Consider the following 20,903-nt stretch of genomic DNA (forward strand, 5'->3'; position numbering starts at 1 on the left):
TTGTCTAAATGACTGTCCTGGCAGATCCATGGACAATGAACAATCGTAATGCAAGTAAAGGGGAGAGAGCACTGCAGGGTGCCGCTCCGTGATTCTCTCCCCTCCCCTTTCCATAGAGCAGAACAGTGCTGAATGTACAGAGTTCGTTCATGCAGCATTCTTTTTTTGTTGGAAAGTATCGTGAAAGATCCTTATCCTTAAACAACAATTATTGCATGTGTGTACTTAGCCTTATTTTCCAATCCAGGATATTCTAATGGTCAGATAGGAGGTTCACAGTGAGGGCAGCTGCTTTTGCAATATTGTAATGAACATAATTATAGGGATAGTTGTTCCACAATACTTGAAATCATAGCATACCAATCTCTAGATAAGCACTTGGTTCAACTGACAAAATCATCTCATTAATATAGTTATCAGTTAAATGCTCAAAGTAACAGATGCTCAGCTCCAAGATAGGGAATTTCCCCACTAATAATCCCTAATCCCACACCATTAAAAAAATGTACATTTTCACAGGTGTTCTTGGTCTATTGGTGCCATTATAGACCCTCTTCGCCCTTTAGTTGCCTCCAGTGATGTGGAGATTCGATATGCTGCAAAGATCAGTGCCATGTGATGCCCTTGCCATCACTTTCCTATAAATCCAGGGTAGGAGAGTGGAGCCATGGCACCTTGGGTTTACAGGAAGTGTATTAAATAAAGCAGTAAATCTGCTGGGGTCAGTGCCAAAGATTGGGTGAGTATAGCAGTCAAAGCTTGTTTTGTATTTTGAACTTATGTTGGGGGCTAGAATTGAGTTTGTTATTGTTTATTATTTTTAAGTTATTTTAACAAAAGGGGGGCTTTAAATAGAAAGAAAACCTAGCTAGTGACATTCAAAAACAATGGGGATTTTAATGTGAAATGCATCTGCTAAATGCTAGAGACAATATTTCCAACAACCACTGTATATACTCGAGTATAAACCATGATATAATTATAGCATTGTAAAAGTGTTAAATCTACCCTCTTGCCTTCACTTCAGTCTTGTTCAGCCTTATTATACTGACTTGTCTTACTCTGATTTAACTACACACTTTGGGCTTCTCACAAAGTATATTAGAGCAGCAGTCGCCAACCTTTTTGGTCCTGCGGGTCACTAAAATTACCAGCTCCTGACCGCTCATGCGTGGGGAGCTGGTTGTCAATTGGACGTCATAACGCCATAACCCTGCCCCCTCTGCCATCGCAGATCTGAGCCTGCGATGAGAGAGTGGTCGGGTTGTGTCCTTAAACACAGCCTGCCCACTTCCCTGAGCCAGGGATTTGCACGGGGGACGTGGTCCACGCCTCTGTCCGGTGCATCCCCCCGGCGGGGTCCTTCTCAAGACTCCACTCGGGGGTGCACCGGCCAGAGACGCGGACCAGCAAAACCTTATCAGACCACCGGCTGGCGACCGCTGTACTAGAAGCTTTGGCAGCTCAGATAGTACCGATAATATTTCCTGACTGGAAGATATACAGCATCTGCTAACCCTTTCCACCCAAGCTTGTCTGCCCCTAGTGCACCCCTTTAATGTATTGGATTTCAGTTTATGGAGGCTCAGCATTACATAAAGCCATGGGTTTTCAGGAACTTATTGTGAGGGATTAGCTTCAAATGTACACCCCTGCAGAGGGGCATTTCAGACTTCAATTTCAAGGCACTCTGCCTGACCTATTTATACCATTTACATCAACTGAACAAAAAGATCCTACATTTACCTTGGATGGGATCAGCAGCATCATAGTGCTTCAGAACATTGGGCCTGATTTAATAAAGTTCTCCTAGGATGGAGTGAATAAACTTTCATCAGTGAAGCTGGGTAATCCAGCAAACCTGGTATGAATCTCCTAAAAGTCATTAGCTATTTGTTAGCAAATGTTTTCAATCCTGGACCAGATCCATTCCAGGTTTGCTGGATCACCCAGCTTCACTGATGAAAGTGTATCCTCTCCAGCCTTGGAAAGCTTTATTAAATCAGGAACATAAACACAAAATTTAGCCTCCTGGCTTTCTCTCTGACACTCTTCAGAACTGTTGGTGTCCTGAACATAAACTTTGGGAGACCTCCTGGGCTCTCCCAGCACTCAGGCTACACAGCCTGTCCACCTGAGCCACCTGGCCCCAGGCTGCAACTCCCCAGCGCATGGCCCACCTATTCCTTCTGAGACTCTCCGGGCCTGGATCCCAAATAAAGAACCACAAAGCTGCAGCAATACAATTATTTGTGGCCCTATACAGCCCCTTTAATCCTTTTTTCAAGCATAAGTGAAGTAGATGATGCCAAAATTCATTCGAAGTTAGCATCACATATTTCATTGTACTACACTGTGTACAGCACCATGTTGGCCCCTTCCATCTGCAATTCATTGAATAATGATGATGTCTCTTGTTCTGAAATTAGCAATGCAAAGAAAGAGATAAAAGACAAAGCTAGAAAAGTGGAACCAGGAATGCAAATATTAACAGATTATGCTTCAACTTTAAAATCTCACAGCGCTTACAGCATGGATCCTCTTTTAATACCTAATAATAATGAGTTGTGAACATCTGAACAAAAGGCAGCTTAAAGCACATTGGTAGTCATACAAATTTCAGTTCAATACAACCTCTGAGAAGCAGAAGTACGCATGGGGAAGTGAACACTTTTTATTCAGCATTCAGACAATTGAATGATAGAACCACAACATTACCAGCACAATAATGACCGGGATCTTAGAGGGACACTTGGTTTAAACCATTTACTTTTACAGCTTTCTTTTTAGTAATAGCTATTTAGTAATAGCTATCTTGAATATTACTAATATTAATATTATTATATTTAAACAGTATTTATATAGCGCCAACATATTAAGCAGCGCTGTACAATAAGTAAGGTTTGCAAATGACAGACAGCTACAGACAGGAGGAGAGGACCCTGCCCCGAAGAGCTTACAATCTAGGAGGTGGAGAGAGTAACGAATATTAGTGTTGATTACAAATTTATGAGGATTATATGAGCAACAGAGATGTTCTAATATAAACAAGTGTGCTGGTTATATTTTTGCATACGGACTTAATACTTTCAACCATAAATATTTATTGTTTTTATGATTTTTATCTCTTCTTTAGCCACCATGCATGGCACAGGCTTGAATCTTCTCCTACAATCCCAAGAATATACGGCTGCATCTGGGAGTTCCTTGCGAATAATCCCACTTTGATGTATTATTGGAGCAGTTTGGAAGAAGAGTGACATTTTTTAATTGTTTTTTGTATTGTGATCTTGTCAGAAAAGATTGTAAGTATTGATAAATAATGATTTTGAATACATGGGATTTTTTTTGTTATACTTACCCTCATATATATTTATTTACATTATAAATATATATTTATATTCCTTTTTATAAGGTGATATTCACCCTTATCCTTTCGGGAAAGCATTGTGAACTAGGAGATGTTAATTCAAACATACTTAATATTTGACTCAAATAGAACAATTAAAGATCTTCTTTTCTTGGGGGAAAGCTATTATTATTATCACATATATTGGCAATGTTTTGCATTGTTTTATGTATTTTATTGTTAATTAGGATTGTGTTGTAATTGGTTTTAACCAAGTTTCTCTCTAAGATCCTTGTCTCTTAGGTAATTTTTTGCTGTTGATGTGGATTTATATTAAGCCCACCAAGGGCTGTGGGATCAGGACCTAATTATTCCAACCATCCAAATAGGAACATAAATTTATAAAGTTTCAATTGAATTATAGAAAATAAAATATTGAAATACAGGAAAAACAATGCAAGCATGTCTGCAGCCCCTGTGGTATATTACATAATTGTGTCATCCAAATAATAAAGGAAAGTCGGCCCCTGCAGAACGCAATGTTTGATTGCATTGGATCTATAGGGTGTATACACTCACGATGACCTATATGTGTGAATCTTCCAAATGTGAAAGTAGAAAGAACATTTTTGTTGTGCTGAATCCACTTTTTTATAAGAGCCAGCTAGAAAACATCTGCTAACTGATCTGGCTGCAGTACAATCTGGTTGATGAGATACACTTGGCATGTGATCATTGCTTTGCATTGTTATACAGAATAAGCCTGGGACTGTTAAACCTCAGCAAGAAAATTAGTCATAAATCAAACTGCCTATGATTTTGTTAGTAAGAGCACCACTCAGGCAGGAAGTTCAGTTTCTTTGGTAAATTGTCATTTCCTTTCCCCAGTTTTGCAGACCTTATTAATCTCAACTTGAGTTCTCATGTAAAGAAGTACAGCTACGTAATTCCTAATGGTCATATAATACAGAACATACAATAGAACGCAGTGCTCTCTTGTTTCAATGAAGCAATATCATATCATTATTTCATCTAACCTCTGCAAGTAATTCACATCCTGTTTTGTTCTGTATTTATGGCTATGTATAGACTAGCAGTTGATAACTGCACCGTTTACTGTTCATTGGCCACCACTTGGTGCCTGGGAACGGTTATAAGCAGTGAACACTTGTGTATGTGGTTGCAAAGAATGATTTTTTTTTAACTTGTATTATAGTTGTTTTTTATTCATTGAAGGAGCCTTAGGCTGGCACACACGTGCAATGTCTGTTCATGAAAGATCCTTTCCAACGACTAACGACTGCACGATGCATGAACTGTACATACAGCACCACTCTGCTCTATGGAGAGGGAAGAAGAGGGAACGACGGAGCGGCACCCCACTGCACTCTCTCCCCCTTCATTTCCATTTTGATCATTTTTTGTCCATCGTCCATGGATCCACCAGGACGGTTGTTTGGACGATGGACGTCGAGCGCTGTACACAAGCCAAACTCTCATTACATAGTGTCTGGGGAAAAAAAGCACAGCAATGCAAATGCAAGGACAAAACTGGGCATAACTAGCACAGAAAAATATAATACTTACCTTTGCAGGTGGAAAGCCATCGATCCCCCCGCGTTCCTAGTGGAGTTGGTCCTGCGCCGTCCTGTCTTCCTTCTTCGTCCTGATGTAGACTGGACAAGGCGAGCAGTCAGCTTCTTCAGTCTGCTTAATGGTTCTTCTTCCTACGTCAGCCGATTTCGCAGTGTGCAAGGCTGGGTGATGCGCATCCAGAAATTGCAATGCGTGAGATTACCATTTTTTTGCAATAGACAAACGTCCCTTCTGCACAAGATCAGGCATGCACAGCCTAAAGCCTCCTTTAACTTAAATTGTTAAAAAACACATCTTTCAACTTATAAAAAAAGAGCTCTTTACCTTTTCATATAAAATAAAAAAATATAATGATTGGTCCACTTTAAAAAAAAAAAAAGGTTATATTACAAACCCATTGATTTCAATGACAAATATATTTTGGGGTGGTAAAAAAAATGGTTTATCGCTTCAAAATATTGACAGTCCAAGCATACCTGAAAGATTGGGTGGCAAAAAGATGACAGGGGTGGGGTAGAAGACAGGGCAGATAGAAGGATATGGCCTGGTGATGATTGTGGTCCATTATCCCAAAAGTAAGGAATTTTGTTGCTGGCACTTGGATTGCATATTCAGAATATGGAAGCATATAAGGGTAAAGGGAATCAGCACAGAAGAGAATTCTCTACAAGTGAGGCAGCCCCTATTTATTGTACAGTGCTGCGTAATATGTTGGCGCTATATAAATCCTGTTTAATGATAAAAACTAGGAACAAAGTTCAGCTTTAAGTATTGCCTTAAAGGACACTTTCAGCCTGCTATGGTAAGGCCAACTCAACTTTCAATTTAATTCTGATAAACACTTTCCAAGTATGTTAATACCCAAGGTGTCCTTGCAGTTTCTTCCTTTAAAATTAACCTCAGCTGAGCAGTTGGGATAATGATAAAGAAAAAAGGTGATAAATGTTTGGTTCTTCCACAGTGTTCTTCCTCTTCTCGCTCCACATGGAGAAGGTTTTGTGCTGGAGGTTTCCCTTCTGCTCTTCTGCTAGAATCCCCTTCCAGAGGAAACTGTGCATGAAAATGTTTTTTTCTCAATAGAGCATCTTGAATTTGGATTATTCTGAACCTAAGAAAACCCAGTAGAAGCTGCGGGTGGACTGGGAAGAAAGAATTTCCACTTACTAAGAAATAGTTAACAAGGATATAGTGTATGTCTCGGCTGAAACAAAAGACCAGTAGCAGATATAAAGCTACACCAAAAACCAAGGTTTGGAAATTAAGATTCACCCAGCTGTGTGTGGGTACGTTTTGGGTATCCTGTGCCCCAACTTTTTTCCTCAACATTAAACGTACTGGAAACCAACTTATTCAGCCCATTACGTGCCATGAGAGGATGAACCAATGGCTTTTAGAAAATAAGTAGATTGAGGTATTTAGATGGACGTTCCTGCTAGATTACTTTTGGGTTTATTCCACATCTCCCAGGGAGGAGCTTCAGAAGGTCCATAAAGACCTATTGTTTTGAGTGTGTAACCAATGCCAGCCTTTTAAAATTGGAAACCCCACATAACCCTGACTAAGAACCTCAAACACTGGCTGAATCCGAGCATCAGGTGATGCAGGACCATTTATTCTTAATGGCACCTGATGTACCTTCAGAATACATTAGGATGCAGTGCACCCCCAAAATTAGTACAGCTCCCGTCTTTGGACTGCTGTGGAGCAATGGCCAGCCCGCACAAATGAAATGATTGTCCAAAAACATAATTTACGTGTAGGCACGCATGTACGCTGAAACAGAGCATGTGTAAATAGCACCCCATGGAAAAATAATAACCAATGACAAGGGTGCACAAAGAGTTCACATTGCATTTCTACTAAATTATATAAAAGTAATAAAAAGTTAAGAAGCTTGAAAACAGGACATGGACATTTCTTAAAACACAACACAATGCAATGTATGACAAACACAATAAAAAACAAAATTCCCACACCATGTTCCTATTCTTCAAAAGCATGTCACAAAACCTAAAACCCTTGTAAATAAAGCATTACATAAATAAGTACAAATGTTTCTAGCGGTTCCCCTCCTGCAAAAAAATAAATACAAATTCTTACAAACGGCTATTCAAGAATATTTAAAATCACCACATTGAAGACAAAGAAATAAGAATATGGCACCGACATCAAAACAGTAGGAAGGATTTAGTGTTGTGAAGGTCAGCATAGGAATCCAATGTGCACTGCGGAGACACTCCCAGAAGTATCTGTTTACCAAGAGACTTTTGGAGGACAGCAATGGAGCAGCAATCAGTGGTTGGGTGGCAGATCCAGCAATTTTTTATTTCTTCCTTAGAGGTACACGCTTTCAGTTATGTGACAGGGTCACTTTATTAATATTTCTTATAATAGTTCAAATAAAAAATATCATATACAGTGCTGCAATGTGTTCCTCTTCAATCTATAAACATAGAACTGGAAGGTTAGCTGGCTTCAGTCTAAACTTAGAATGGCTTTTTTGGGGGGATTGCTGTCACCAGATATATGGACATTACATTGTAAGCCATACATTAAATAGATAATAATATTATGTTCACAGAATACTAGAACCTATTTGGTGGTCATATCTTAAAAAGGAAAATGCAAAGATGGTCAGGACGAGCCAAGGTTAGGGTTATCTAGAACAGCGGTCCCCAACTTTTTGGTGCTCACAGACAACTAAATGCACTGACTCCGGACCACGCATGGGCAGGGAGCTGTGTGTCACTTAAAGGGGTAGGAACTAGCCCCATAGTGACATCATGATGCCAGAACTCGCCATTCTCCCATAGCAGATCTGAGCCTGCGATGGGAGAGTGGTTGGGTTGTGTCCAGAGACACAACTTGCCCCCTGCCCTGTGCCTACAATCCATACAGAAGACATGGTCTGTGGCTCTGGCCGGTGCACCCCCCAAGCTGAATCCTTCTTCTGACCCCGCTGAGGGGTGCACCGGTCAGAGCCACGGCCCTCTAGTGGGCTGCGGACCATGGGTTGGGGACCACTGATCTAGAACAAGGCGGGGAAAAACGTAAACCAACCAGATGGATAAAATATCAGGGAATAACCAGAAGGGATTGTTCATTATCATCTATATTCAGTCTATGCATGAGTATGTGTAAGAAGTATGTAACAACACCATAACCTGGAGTATGGGGACCTTAAATAGAACCTGTGCTTGACCATGAAGAAACCAGAAGAGAAAGGATCGAAGAAGAGAGGAAAGATGAGCAGACAATGAGCCAACCATCAAAGTATATACTAAGTGTATTGGTCTCCTAATCTTTCTTTGCACAAATTAACGGTAGCCACCCCTTAAATATCAGTACTTAAATATCGGTATTTACGTAACCAAGCATCAAAGTATCCAAAGAGCAGGAATTAGAGTTGTACAAAGACCATGAGACTTCCCTCCTTCAGAAACACAGAAACATTAAAATGCACCATAGAATCAAATCATATCCTACAATGGGCAAGCAGACTGGAGTGAAAGTGCTGGTTGTCCAATCATTGGGTATGCTGAGGACACAACTAAAGCACAGCTGTACACATCAGGGTACAGCACACAGAAAGGCCCATAGAAAAATGTCAACAATGGCAATTATAATGAAGCAACTGGCCATTAAAGTCCTAACTTGCTTCCGATTAGTTTATGGTGACCAAACCGTGGACATGGGTGACGAGATTACTGACCAGTCATCAGGTGAGTTTTTCACAAAATACACTTTCTCCAATTGCTCCAAATCAGACAGTATATTAGGAAACACAGAGATTATGTGTATAGTGCATACCACCCAGTATTTGGAGATAGGGAGGGGAGGTAGATCTTCGTGTCCCCCCCAAAAAGCTGAACACACAACAACGATTGTTTTTTAATAGAGTTATATATTGTATATCCATCCATAAATAGGGATAACTGAGCAAGGAAGGGGGAGAGTTGAGACCAATCACACTTCAGATTACCGGTAAAATGGGAATTTTGGTTGTGTTACTGCATTATGCACAAAAGCATCATTACTCTTACAAGAAATTATTTTCTTCGTAATAAAACTATGCCTTCCTACATCATAAAAAAAGTTTTTTTTACCTTTACGTCCAAAGTCTGGTCTCAGGGGGAAATCCCATTTTCCTGGCAGTTTCAGAGACATGATGATGAAGCTGGGGCGTTTGAGCATTCGGTCTTCAGGCCCAAAGTAAATCTACCATGTTACCACAACATCAGCATGCTAATTCACCAGCAGGCTTCCTCTTTCCGCTGCTCAGCTCAGCAGGTAACCGTACGATTCAATGAACCAACCTTAGGCATTGACTCAAGAAAGTTTTAGGTTCTTGGGTACTTTCTTGCCACAGCCCAAGTTTTCAACCTCACACCGAGTCCGGATCAGGATTTAGTAAATCTAAAAAAAATCTAAAAAACTGCTCAGAAAAGAGAAAAAAACTCGACTTCCCAGTCAGTCAGCTTCATTGTACGCATTTGAGGAAGTTGTGGGCATTTCATAAGCACATTTAGAAAAAAAAATGCATTGAGAGGAGCAGAGGCTGTGTAATTGTGCCTGGCATTTGTACGTAATGAAAGTAAAGGATATACGATTTCCAAGCAATAAAAATCCCTTTCAAACGTCATAGAGGATGTATGTTTTATAATGTGTGCATTCAATACAATGAAATGTTGGTTTATTTATAGCAGAATGAAAGTGATGATATTTGATCAAGCAGAAGTGTAGGCAGATATCAAATAACCTTGTAGAACCCACTTATTCATATAAGGAAAAAAAAAACAAAATTGTATTTTTAAAAAGAGGAAAAAATCTTTACTGGATCAATATGAGGAAATAGGATTTTTATTCCTCATTTTATAATAGGAGGTGGAACCAGGCCAACCCTCCATTAAATCCTGACATGCAGTGTTTTTCCTTTGTATATATTTTTTTTGTTTATTGCATTTTGGAAATTCCCCAGTTTTACATGTCCATCCTTCCTTGTAAGTCATAGCCCTCTCCTGTTCTGGGAATGTCTAATTGAGGGTTTCTCAAGCTTTTTAACATGGGAGAATCCATTAAATAACGTTCAGGTCTTCAGGGAACTTCTTCTATTGGGAAGAATGTCACCCTTACGGATAGCCAAACAAGATCACTGGTATCAGTTAAACTGACCTGAGAGGTCCAAATTGCTCAAAGAACCCCTAGGAACCTCTGGAGGAACTCTAGGGTTGCACTGAAGCCTAGTAAAAATGCACTTGTCTAATTATCGCAATGGCCTAGCTATATATCAAATAGAAGCAAATGGGGAAACTAAAAAGTATACTTGAATGATGGCTCAAAGTCTGCTGGGGCTGCTAACATTTTATCCAAGATGATGGCAATCATCAACATTCTACGCCCTTGGATGTCTATACATCGGAGGCTTGTAACATGCATTGGATACATTGAATGCACTGTATTTAAACCTTAGGTATGATTTAAATGAAAGGCTGATTTCGAGAGCGACCAGACCATTCTAAACCTTTGTAACATGGAGGAAATCTTAAAATAACTTTCAGGCCTTGGGAACCCCTGCCAATATTCATGATATGCCCATTTCATGGCACATTCCCTGGTGGTCATTCATCCCACCAGGACCACCACGGAATGTACGACCAATTGGGCATATCATAAATATTGGCAGGAATTTCCGAGACCTGAAAGTTGTTTTAAGCATTGTTGGCCAGTGTTAGGAATGTCACCCTTACCAATAGCCAAATAGATCATTGGTGTCAATAGTAACTGACCTTAGAGGCTCAAAAATTGCTCTGTGTTTAAGGATCTCCTAGCAATCTCTGGAAAAACTCTGGTTGAGAAACACTGGTGTAGTATTTGGGAGAAACATAGGGTTCCATGGAATCCTGATTGAGAAACACTGCTCTAAATGAACCCAGAAAACAATTTTCCAGCTGTATAAAGCTTACATTTTTATCTAGGCATTGATGTCCTGCTTCAGGGAGTCCCTCTTGCTAAATGCCTATTGCTACAAGTATTCTCATCTTTAGAGAGTGGATGAGTTAACCATTGGGTGGGAGCCAAGATTGCCAATGATAAAGCAAGTGGTAGGGTACCTAAACTCTTAAAATAAATTATTTTCAAGAAGAATCCTGCATTTTCCTTCAAACTTTCTTCACCCCAATATTCTTTCCACTTACTTTACTTTTGTAGTGAGAAACCACTTTTATTTGTGTTCCTATAATCCAAATAAGTATTAATGGAACAGCAGCTGGGAGGAGAGATAGGTTGTCCTGTTCAGTTTCCATTCATGTAGGCAAGCCCTCAAAACTACATCTCCCAAGAAGTATTTCTTTACATACCGTATACAACCTTTAAAGGCCCATTGCCCTATTAGTAGGCATTTTATAATATATTGTTAAATTAGTATATTATTTTTACACCATGTGACTTTAACACCAAGTTTTTTTTGTATGACCAAGCTTAATTCTCGAAGAAACAGCATCAGTAAGGCAAGCCATTACATCTCCCAAGCTACATCTCCCAAGGACCCTTCTCCCAAGTCCCAGTGTCTGGTTTATAAGCATTTTGTAATATATCAATTTTATTTTTACATTATATTTTATTTTAACACCACATGGCCTTAACAGCAAGTATAATTCTCATAGGGATGGTGGCTGGTAAGAGAAAACAGGTTGTCCTACTCAGTTTCCATTCATGTGGGCAAGCCCTTCAAACTACATCTCCCAAGAACCCATTCCCTACACACCATAAATAACCTTTAGTATCCCATTTCCCTATTAGTAGGCGTTTTGTAATATAGTTCTATTGGGACATGTTACAAGGGCAAAATCCACAACTATCCAAAACAAAGAAAAAAATTTGAGATACCCGCTGATCTCTAAATCATCATAGGTCTTATGATTTTTTACATGCTATCATTTGTGCATGGTATACCTCAAAGAAACCAAATAAATTTTAGTTTGCGTCTATATGATTTCTGATTGATCATAGTGGGTTACCATAGCACATGACCACAGCTTCCATCCCACTTCCTATTGTTTTAATAAATAAGATTTCATTAGCTATGAAGTGGGGATAGTCATTCACACATTGTTAGTGATGAAAATGGAGAAAAAAAAAGCAAATGTTATTGTAAAGTAGCAATAAAATTGTACAGGACTTTTTTAGGAATACACAAGGCCATTGGCCTCCATACAATGTACAATGGTGTATAATGATAGGACATCGGTTCAGATGGCAATTGCAGTTTTGCTTTTTTTTGGTGAGAATTAAAACACATCCAAAAACCTGTGGGTTGTATCACACAGAGTATGTACTATAAAAAACCTGGAAACCTACTAATTAAATGTCACTGTATGGCAGTCAAATTATACTCTATTTCCCACTGGCACCCAGCCAAAAGATATTTTTACAAGCAATAATTACAATTACAAAATAATAACTATTTTTACAAGCAAGAATGATTCACCTACCTATAATTCTGAAGGCGCAGGGCAAGAATCAGTTAAAGCTGTGAGATTTTACAATTTTAAGGATAATATAAGGTATATGGAGAATTAACAATTGTCAATAACGGAACAGTCATGGATGAATAACATCCTGCTAATGAAATATTAGTATGACGACCTAAGGATGGTTTATTTTCTTTTTCTTTTTTTTGGGCTAGTTGAAATAGTTGCATTCCACGGCTCTTGTGTTTTCACGTGAAATGTCATATGTGACTTTTTTAGTCATCGCAATACTAGTTATAATGGAATTAAGTTGTATCCTTGTATCCTCCTTAGTTTCAATATTGTACATTAGGATGTAGCTTGGGTTAACAAAACAAAGAAACAAAAGTATAAACAGTTAATGAAATATGCACCAACATATTCTGTAGTGCTGTACATTTAGCAGTTGCAAAGGACAAACCTGAATATTAGACAAACACAAACAATGACACAGGAGAAGAGGAAGCTGACCAACAGAGCTTATGCTCTAAGAGACTTGACTCTTAAGCATAACTTATTAAGAAAGCTTTCTTACGTCACTGCATTGTTATGAACCAGGAATGGCTATGTGAGCCTGGTTATCATTTTAACCTCCATTCCATGTCTTCACGAGTCTGTTTAGGAAGAGAGTAAAGACAACGAATAATATGGTGCCGGGACTTGTTGTTATTATTATTATTACACAGTAAAAATATAGCGCTAACATATTACGAAGCACTGTACAAAGTCCAAAGTTATGTCACTAACCCTCAAAGGAGCTCACAATCTAATGTCCCTACCATTGTCATATGTCTTTAATACAGTCTAATGTTTTGGGGGGAAGCCAATGAACCTAACTGCATGTTTTTGGGATGTGGGAGGAAACCGGAGTACCCAGAGGAAACCCACACAAACATGGGGAAAACAAGCAAACTCCATGCAGATAGTGTTCTAAGATATGAACCTGCAACCTAGTGCTGCAAAGGCCAGAGCGCTAACCACTGAGCCACCGTGCTTCCCGTTCTGACTTGTTCTGTGATTTCCCACAATACAGCTAAAAATAACGTGACAATTCTAGAGGTTGTCTGAAAATGTAATCACCATTTATAGCACGAGTTCAAGTCTAACAGTTAATGTTTAGAGTTTCTATTTAGAGTTTCAATTTACTCGTCATCACTGCCAAATTAATCTCCGTAATCAGGAGCCAATCTCAATGCAGGTCTTTATATCCGTTGAATCCTTCACTAAGGAAAATGCCAGTTTCTTTAGGAATAGGAATTTAGTTTTAGTTTAGGGATTTCTCAATGTTTTCTAGAAAATGATCTTTGATAGAAAATATGTTTTTTAAAATTTGGTCTTTGGAATGACTTCTCTTCTATTTCTAGTTGCAGATGTACTCTTGATCACTTCCTCCATATTACATAATTTAATGTTTTGTAATATCTTGAGTTGGCAACAAACCTTATTTACTACACAAACACATCCGTAAAGAGATCTCACTGTACAAAGAAGGAAGATCATGAAGAAAAAGTATTATTTGTTGGGAAAAAAAAAAAAACGAAGGCTGGCATTGCTCTCCTAGAATGCTTTTGGTCTGTGTCCAGGATTAAAGTCCAGATAAAGTTTTAGCCACAACCAGGGTACAAATGAAAAAAGCCAGAATAAATCCTTCCTCTGCATGGAACCAGCGGTCTGCCTGCAGGGGTCCAGTATGCTCCCTTATGAATTAGAGGCTTCCGTCTAGCGACTATACCATAAAGCCTAGATCGGTGGAGGGCTGCAATTATAGTTGTCCTTCAGGAACTTAGTCCCATCTTCACACAGGATACCTGGAGCTCAGCCAGAGCGGCCATCAGGTTCTTGGTCACCTCTATCACCAATGACCTTTCTCCAGTCTCCCTCGATTGCTCAGTTTAGCTGGGCAACCAGCTTTTGGAAGAGTCCTGGTTGTACCAAACATATTCTATTTGAGAAATATGGAGGCCGCGGTGTTCCCGGGTACCTGTTCTTAAGTAGATCTGTTTGTAACAATCCAGTCTCTGAGCTCTGCAGGTCTTTCCTTTGACATCATGGCTTGGGTTTTGCTCTGATATGCATTGTCAGCTATGAGGCTTTCTAGAGATGGGATTATATTTTATTATCATACGGTATTTATATAGAGCAGACTTATTACGCAGTGCTGTACAAAGTCCATAGTCATGTCACTAGCTGTCCCTCAAAGGTGCTCACAATCTAAAGTCCCTACCATAGCCATATGTCATTAACACAGTCTAAGGTCAATGTGGGGGGAAGCCAATTAACCTAACTGCATGTTTTTGGAATGTGGGAAGAACCCCACACAAACACAGGGAGAACCTGCAAACTCATGCAGATAGTGTCCTGGCTGAGATTAAAACCTGGGAAAAGCCTGTTCGTGATCTTCATGCTGAAAACAGATTCCTTCAAACCATTTTCGCACTCATTTAAAAGTTTCAATTATGTCTATGGTGGAAACAGAACAGATAAGAGAACATAAAGATCATAAAGAACATAAAGATCCAAAGACCTTAAAACTTAACAGACATTGAAAGGGAACTTCTTGATGCATAATCACTTTTGACCAAACAGCACACACAGAGGGAAATTAAAGTATTTTTTGGCATCACATATTGGGTATAAACCCCCCAGGACAGTCATAGAATGGCGGATTCCAAAGGAACTGATATCAATGAGATACCTTGTCATCATTGCATATTAGAGGACATTGTCAGTCCATGAAAGCCTCAATCTATATCCTGCAAAAAAACACATTGGTTGCATACAGTTGACCTTTCATGTAGTTCACATAGTTCTTAGCAGTTGATCCATTTTTTTTTTTACTTTTAACCTGTAAAGGGGCTGAAAGAAATATTTTAGTTTTTTAAATTTATTTCTAGATACCTCCATCTACTAGAACTGGATTAATAGTTATTACATAACTAAGTAATGTAAGTAAGTAAAGACTATTTAGATGAATCAGCTCGTTTCAAAATTGTAAAAATTGTAAGAATACTGTGGAAATTCTATACTATACTATCATTAATGTAATTTCTAGGGTCTCGGCAGGCAATCCCCTGAGGAAGCCTGTTTAGGGCGAAACGCGTCGGGAGAGACCATAAGTATAGTACTGACCCACATCTTGGACTCTTTAGTGAGAGTATTTTATAAAGTCATGGTTAAACATTGCCATGGCCTCTTTTACCAAATATGTTTCTAAGAAGTATATGTTTTAGTAACTGAAATAAAAGTTTTTATGTCATGCTAGACTTATTTTCTGCCATAAAGATGTACTATTGGCTCGACAACCACTCTAGTGGTATTTTCTATCCTTATCACTGTGGGATTGGCTTCCTCTCCCTCTCATATTTTAGTAAAACTAAATTGTAAGCCCCATTGTCAGTCCTTGTTTGTTCAGGTGAAGGAATGAGATCATAAGTCTGCTCCTAGCAACTCTGCTCTTCTTTTCATCCTGCCCACCACCCTAAAAACTGTTAAAGATAGTTTTCCTTTTTTACATTGATAGGGGATCAATTGCTTTAAAATGTATATTAATGTGAATGACCACTTTGGAGAGGTGAGCATTTGCACCCAATGTCATCTTTTAGCATTATCACACCATGCACAGTTATCTGATGTCATGAAAACCTAAACAAATCTTAGGTTTATCTGCCTGTGATTCAGTTTACATTCTGATTACAGAAACAAGGCATGAATTAGATCAGTGTTTAGTTCTTTGTAAGTTCTGCTTTGAGCTGCAATGTGCTAAAATCTGCAAGCCTGGCAGTTACTATAAATTTAGGGTAATTCCAGCAGCTATTTTGTTCTATATACAGAGAAGATTCATTTGAATTTCCTGTATTACATAGGCAGGAACCACCAAATTTTCATGAAGACAAGAAAGAGTCATTTACATTAGAAAATGCAGTAGGAATTGGTTCCTAAAATTATTTTAGATATTTAGATTTAATATTTAGACTTATTTTTCAATAAATATGAGACATATGCAGATTTAACATAGTAGGTATTGTTACAATACAGTTGGTGCAGACAATGAAGCTGTACAATAGTCCTATGGGACTACAGGTCTGCTTTATACTAGATTTGGGTGAGTGTTGGGAGCCACTCCTGCAAAACAGACCAGCACCAGTGCCCATGTATACTGAATGTTGATGTATTGTATACCTAACATACCGCATTCACCTAGGCCAGTGGTGACCAACCTTTTGGAGCTCATGGACCACTTAATTTATGAACTCCGGACCAAGCATGCACAGGGAGTCGGGTGTCACTCAAAGGGGAAGAAACTTCCCCCAGAGTGATGTCATGATGCCAGAACCCGTCCACTCTCCCATTAAAGGTCCGAGCCTGCGATGGGAGAGTGGGCAGGTTGTGTTCAGAGACACAACCCGTCCACCTCCCTGAGCCTGCAATGCATACGGCAGACGGGGTCTGTGGCTCTAGCTGGTGCGTCCCCCCTAAGCAGGGTCCTTCTCCAGACCCCGTGGGTGGGTGCACCAGCCAGAGCCACAGCCCAGCCATCGGACCCGGGGGAATTGGAGACCTCTGCCCTACGCAACCTGATGAACTATTTGCTACTCTCCCCCAGTTGGGCCTTATTTGGGGATCTTGCTTTGCAAGGCTCACAGATAAATAAAGAATGCAGCTCTTTCAGCAATACTGTATTTGGTGGTTAAGAAAACCATCTTGAATAACTAGATAAACCTTTATACACTTACTCCTGTCTTGTTTCGGGAAAAACTATGGTATATCTTTCAGATAGACTGGATAGAGGTGTCTTTAAATTGAGAAACTTATGTCACAAATTTTTTTTGAGGTGTGGGAATCTTACATTGCCACTCTCCCGTCGATTGTTAAACGAACAGAAACCCCCCCCATACAAACTACATAGTGTGCATATCGCTTGCCTGATAATGATCCCCCAGTACTATGTTAAAAATGACTGAGATTTGTAACCTTTTAAGTGAAATATTTTTTCTTCCTTCCTTAAATGTGACCATATCATACAGTCAATGACATTTAAATATTTTTATTGGTTTAGAGATTTGTTTACCCCAACACCTGTTATAGAAATTGATGTATGTGCATTGATATTCTGTATGTTATATACTAATTTCCTCCCAAAAAAAAAGGCTTGACCTTAAAAATTCATATGGCCAATTCTAAAGGATCTTCCTAGCACACCTGTTAAACTTTATGATCCTGAAGTGGAGAAAAAAAAACTGTATTGAGTTGAACTATGATCAGTTGACAAATGTCCAATGAAAATTGGATAATCTTTCATGACTGTTTCCTGCGACAGATGAATAAAAGAGCACTGTATGCAGGGTGCCATTCTGTTCTATGGAGATAGGAGGATGAGCGAGTGGCAGCACTCTATCCTCTCCTTTATAGGAGTGAACAGCAGTTGTTCCCGATTAGTGGTTGATGGACAACTGAACACAAGCCCGATTTTTTTCCCCCAGAGAGGAGCATAAGGTGTATATAGCAGAAGACAAGTAGAAGCAGACTGTGTCTTAACCTTTTCCTTAATATTTGTTCTATATATTATTATTATTATTAAACAGGATTTATATAGCGCCAACATATTACGCAGCGCTGTACATTAAATAGGGATGGAAAATGAAAGACTAATACAGACAGTGATACAGGAGAGGACCCTGCCCCGAAGAGCATATATAAATACTTATCACATTGTAAGGCCTGACAAGTGTACCCTTCCTTGCAAAATTACATTATTAAACAGTATTTATATAGTGCAAACATATTACACAGCACTGTACATTATTTAGGGGTTGACAAGTACAGACAGTGACACAGTAGGAAGAGAGGACCCTGTCCAGAAGAGCTTACAATCTAATAGGTGAGTGGAAGAAGCACTATAAAAGAAGGGGTCCATGCACAGAGGTTTAAAAAGAACACAGCACAAGGAAACACTCTTTAAAGTCACATTTTATTTTGCAACATTGATTACAGAATACCAACCTACTATATATTTAAAATATATATTTATATATTCTTTTCCCATATTTGGTGTCCCTTTCAAATCAATTAAAATTCTACAATGTCTACAGTGTGAGTTGCATTGAAAAGCCCATTTCAGTGAACAATTCCCTGACATGTCAACTGTTGAAATGTATCAGCAAAGCAGCAAACCCGCACAGTATGGTTTCCTCAAAATACTGTTATCCTTACAGGCTGTCTTTAAACGGTCTGTCCAAGCAAAGCTAATATTTTATATTCGAGTGGATGTTATAAGGATGAATCATTCATTCGGTTGCTATATCTCAAGCGGGTTGGAAATTCAAGTTCTACACATACCAATGGAGTCTCCATAATAAAACACAAAGGGGAATTCATTGAGGATGAGGAGACTTCATGTAATGGTCAATGGTAGGTGGGCGAACCTTAAAGTCTTTTGTATAGATCCTTCCCCCCCCCCCGAGTAGGGGTTAAAGCAACGAAAGCAATCATCCCCCAAACACTCAAATATATAATTTTATGGATTGACCATTTATAATTCACAGTAATAACGAAGTAATAAAGAAAAAAATAAACAAAAATAACAAGAACATGGTACAGTAACAGCTTCACAATAAATATTGCAGAATGACAGAAGGGTTTCAATGACTTGGAAGTCTAAACATTTCTCCAGCCCCAGCCAGAGTGCAATTTGCTCAGAGCAAAGACAAAGAAGTATACAGAATGTACACAGAGCCAACTAGTACAGGAAGGTTCATAGAAGGCCAGGGGGCTACACCGGGCCATCCAATTTATCTCCTTGTATTATGTACAGCTACGTGGAATGTTAACAGTGCTTCACATTTACCTGTCCGGTAATAACTATAACCCAATATGGTGCAGAACCAACATTAAAAGAAAAAATTTTACCTGAATTTCGAGAGCAGAAGGGATACCTGACGTGACATCCCACCTATCATACTGCCTTACTGTCTTTTCACCAAATGAATACCAGCAGGGACATACATGGACCGGGCCGTCATGACTTTAGTAACAGTCAGAGGTTCTGTGCAGAGAGGAAATCAGGGAAGTAATGTGGTGCTGGGCCAACTTTTGAAATGATTCAGGTAAAAGTCATTCAAGCAGATAGCTTGTTTTTTTTTTTTTTTTTTTTTTTTAAACAGTCACGTGAATATCAGTACAATTGGAGTGCTAAACTGAAAAGGCCAAGTCCTTCAAATGTAACCATTTTACAGGGGAGTGATGTCCAAGCTAGTAACAGAATGAATTGTAAACAGCAAATGTAATTTATTAATTTATGACCTATCAACTTGACCATATACACTGGAATATACAACATCCAGTGACTGTTGTAAGTGGCAGTAGCATTATAATGTAGCATTAGTCTTCTTTTACCACCGGCTAGTGATCAATTTTAAAAACAAGAGCATGAATACCCCAATCTACAGCTACTGGATTGACCTGCGCTTACTGACATGCATTAAAACGAAGTACACTCTAAAATAATTATAAATCTGTAATCTGTATGTAGCAAAATTAATCTCTAGAATGTTCACAAAGACGACAAATTGATCTATTTACCAGCATTTTCACCCACTGCAAAGCTTTTATTCATGATGTAATTAAAAAAAAGTGCACATTTTCAGTAAATTGGTCAAGCTTGGGTATTAAAAAAAAAAAACAAATAAATTATCCCTACATTTTTTTTGCAAATTTTTCTAAAATGTAGATGACTATTTTAATTACTAATGTTTGCCATTTGGTTGGCAAGGAACATTAATAACTAAAGCTAGGGAAATCCTGACCACATTTGAATAGTTTGTGGTATCAGTCCAAGATCTTATATCCCAATACCTCCCATTTTGTTTTTGACTAATGAGAAGTAACAGGAAGTTTTATTAGTAAAAGTCTGTGCATTGTGTGTGCACAGACTTCCAAATCAACATTCATTATCTAATAATCAAAAAACACTTGAACCATTTGACATAAAATAGAATATTGGACAATTAACCAGAAATTATTATTTTGAATAATGTACTAGTCAGTAGCACACAAAATCATAAATGAAAGACCAGCAGATACCCCTGGAATTAAAATCTTTGAGAACAATTTGCAACTGCAGTGTGCCGGTCGTTGTAGAATCAAATATTTTTATTAAACAGGATTTATATATTGTGCCACCACCGATACAGGGGCCTCAGCAAAGACGGCAGACAATAAAAAGCTTTTTAAAGACTCGTTGTAGCTCATCTCTACAGCAAAAATGAGCGGTGGGGAAAACTTGGGAAAGGCGTTATGACAATTTTCTAAAGGAAACGAAAATTACCCTCAAATCTGTACCATGTTTGTCCCAACAGCATATAAAATTTTTGCAAGTAATAATTTTGATGCCAAGCACGGCTTTTTTGCTCATGTGTCTCCCATTACATGGAGAGTCAGTGATGCCAAATTGC

The 20,903-nt window shown here is 38.8% G+C and overlaps 1 protein-coding gene across 1 annotated transcript in view; it reads right to left on the reverse strand.

Annotated features, from left to right (window-relative positions):
* ARHGAP25 (Rho GTPase activating protein 25) overlaps positions 1 to 9,437 on the reverse strand; it is a 62,114-nt gene extending 52,677 nt beyond the window's left edge. Inside the window, exon 1 of the mRNA XM_072402832.1 lies at positions 9,052 to 9,437. Coding sequence (XP_072258933.1) covers positions 9,052 to 9,139 — 88 coding nt within the window. The 5' untranslated portion in view covers positions 9,140 to 9,437. The remainder of the gene's footprint in view (positions 1 to 9,051) is intronic.
* Between the last annotated feature and the right edge of the window lie 11,466 nt (positions 9,438 to 20,903).

This window comes from Pyxicephalus adspersus, chromosome 2 (assembly GCF_032062135.1).
Source record: "Pyxicephalus adspersus chromosome 2, UCB_Pads_2.0, whole genome shotgun sequence".
Taxonomy (NCBI): domain Eukaryota; kingdom Metazoa; phylum Chordata; class Amphibia; order Anura; family Pyxicephalidae; genus Pyxicephalus; species Pyxicephalus adspersus.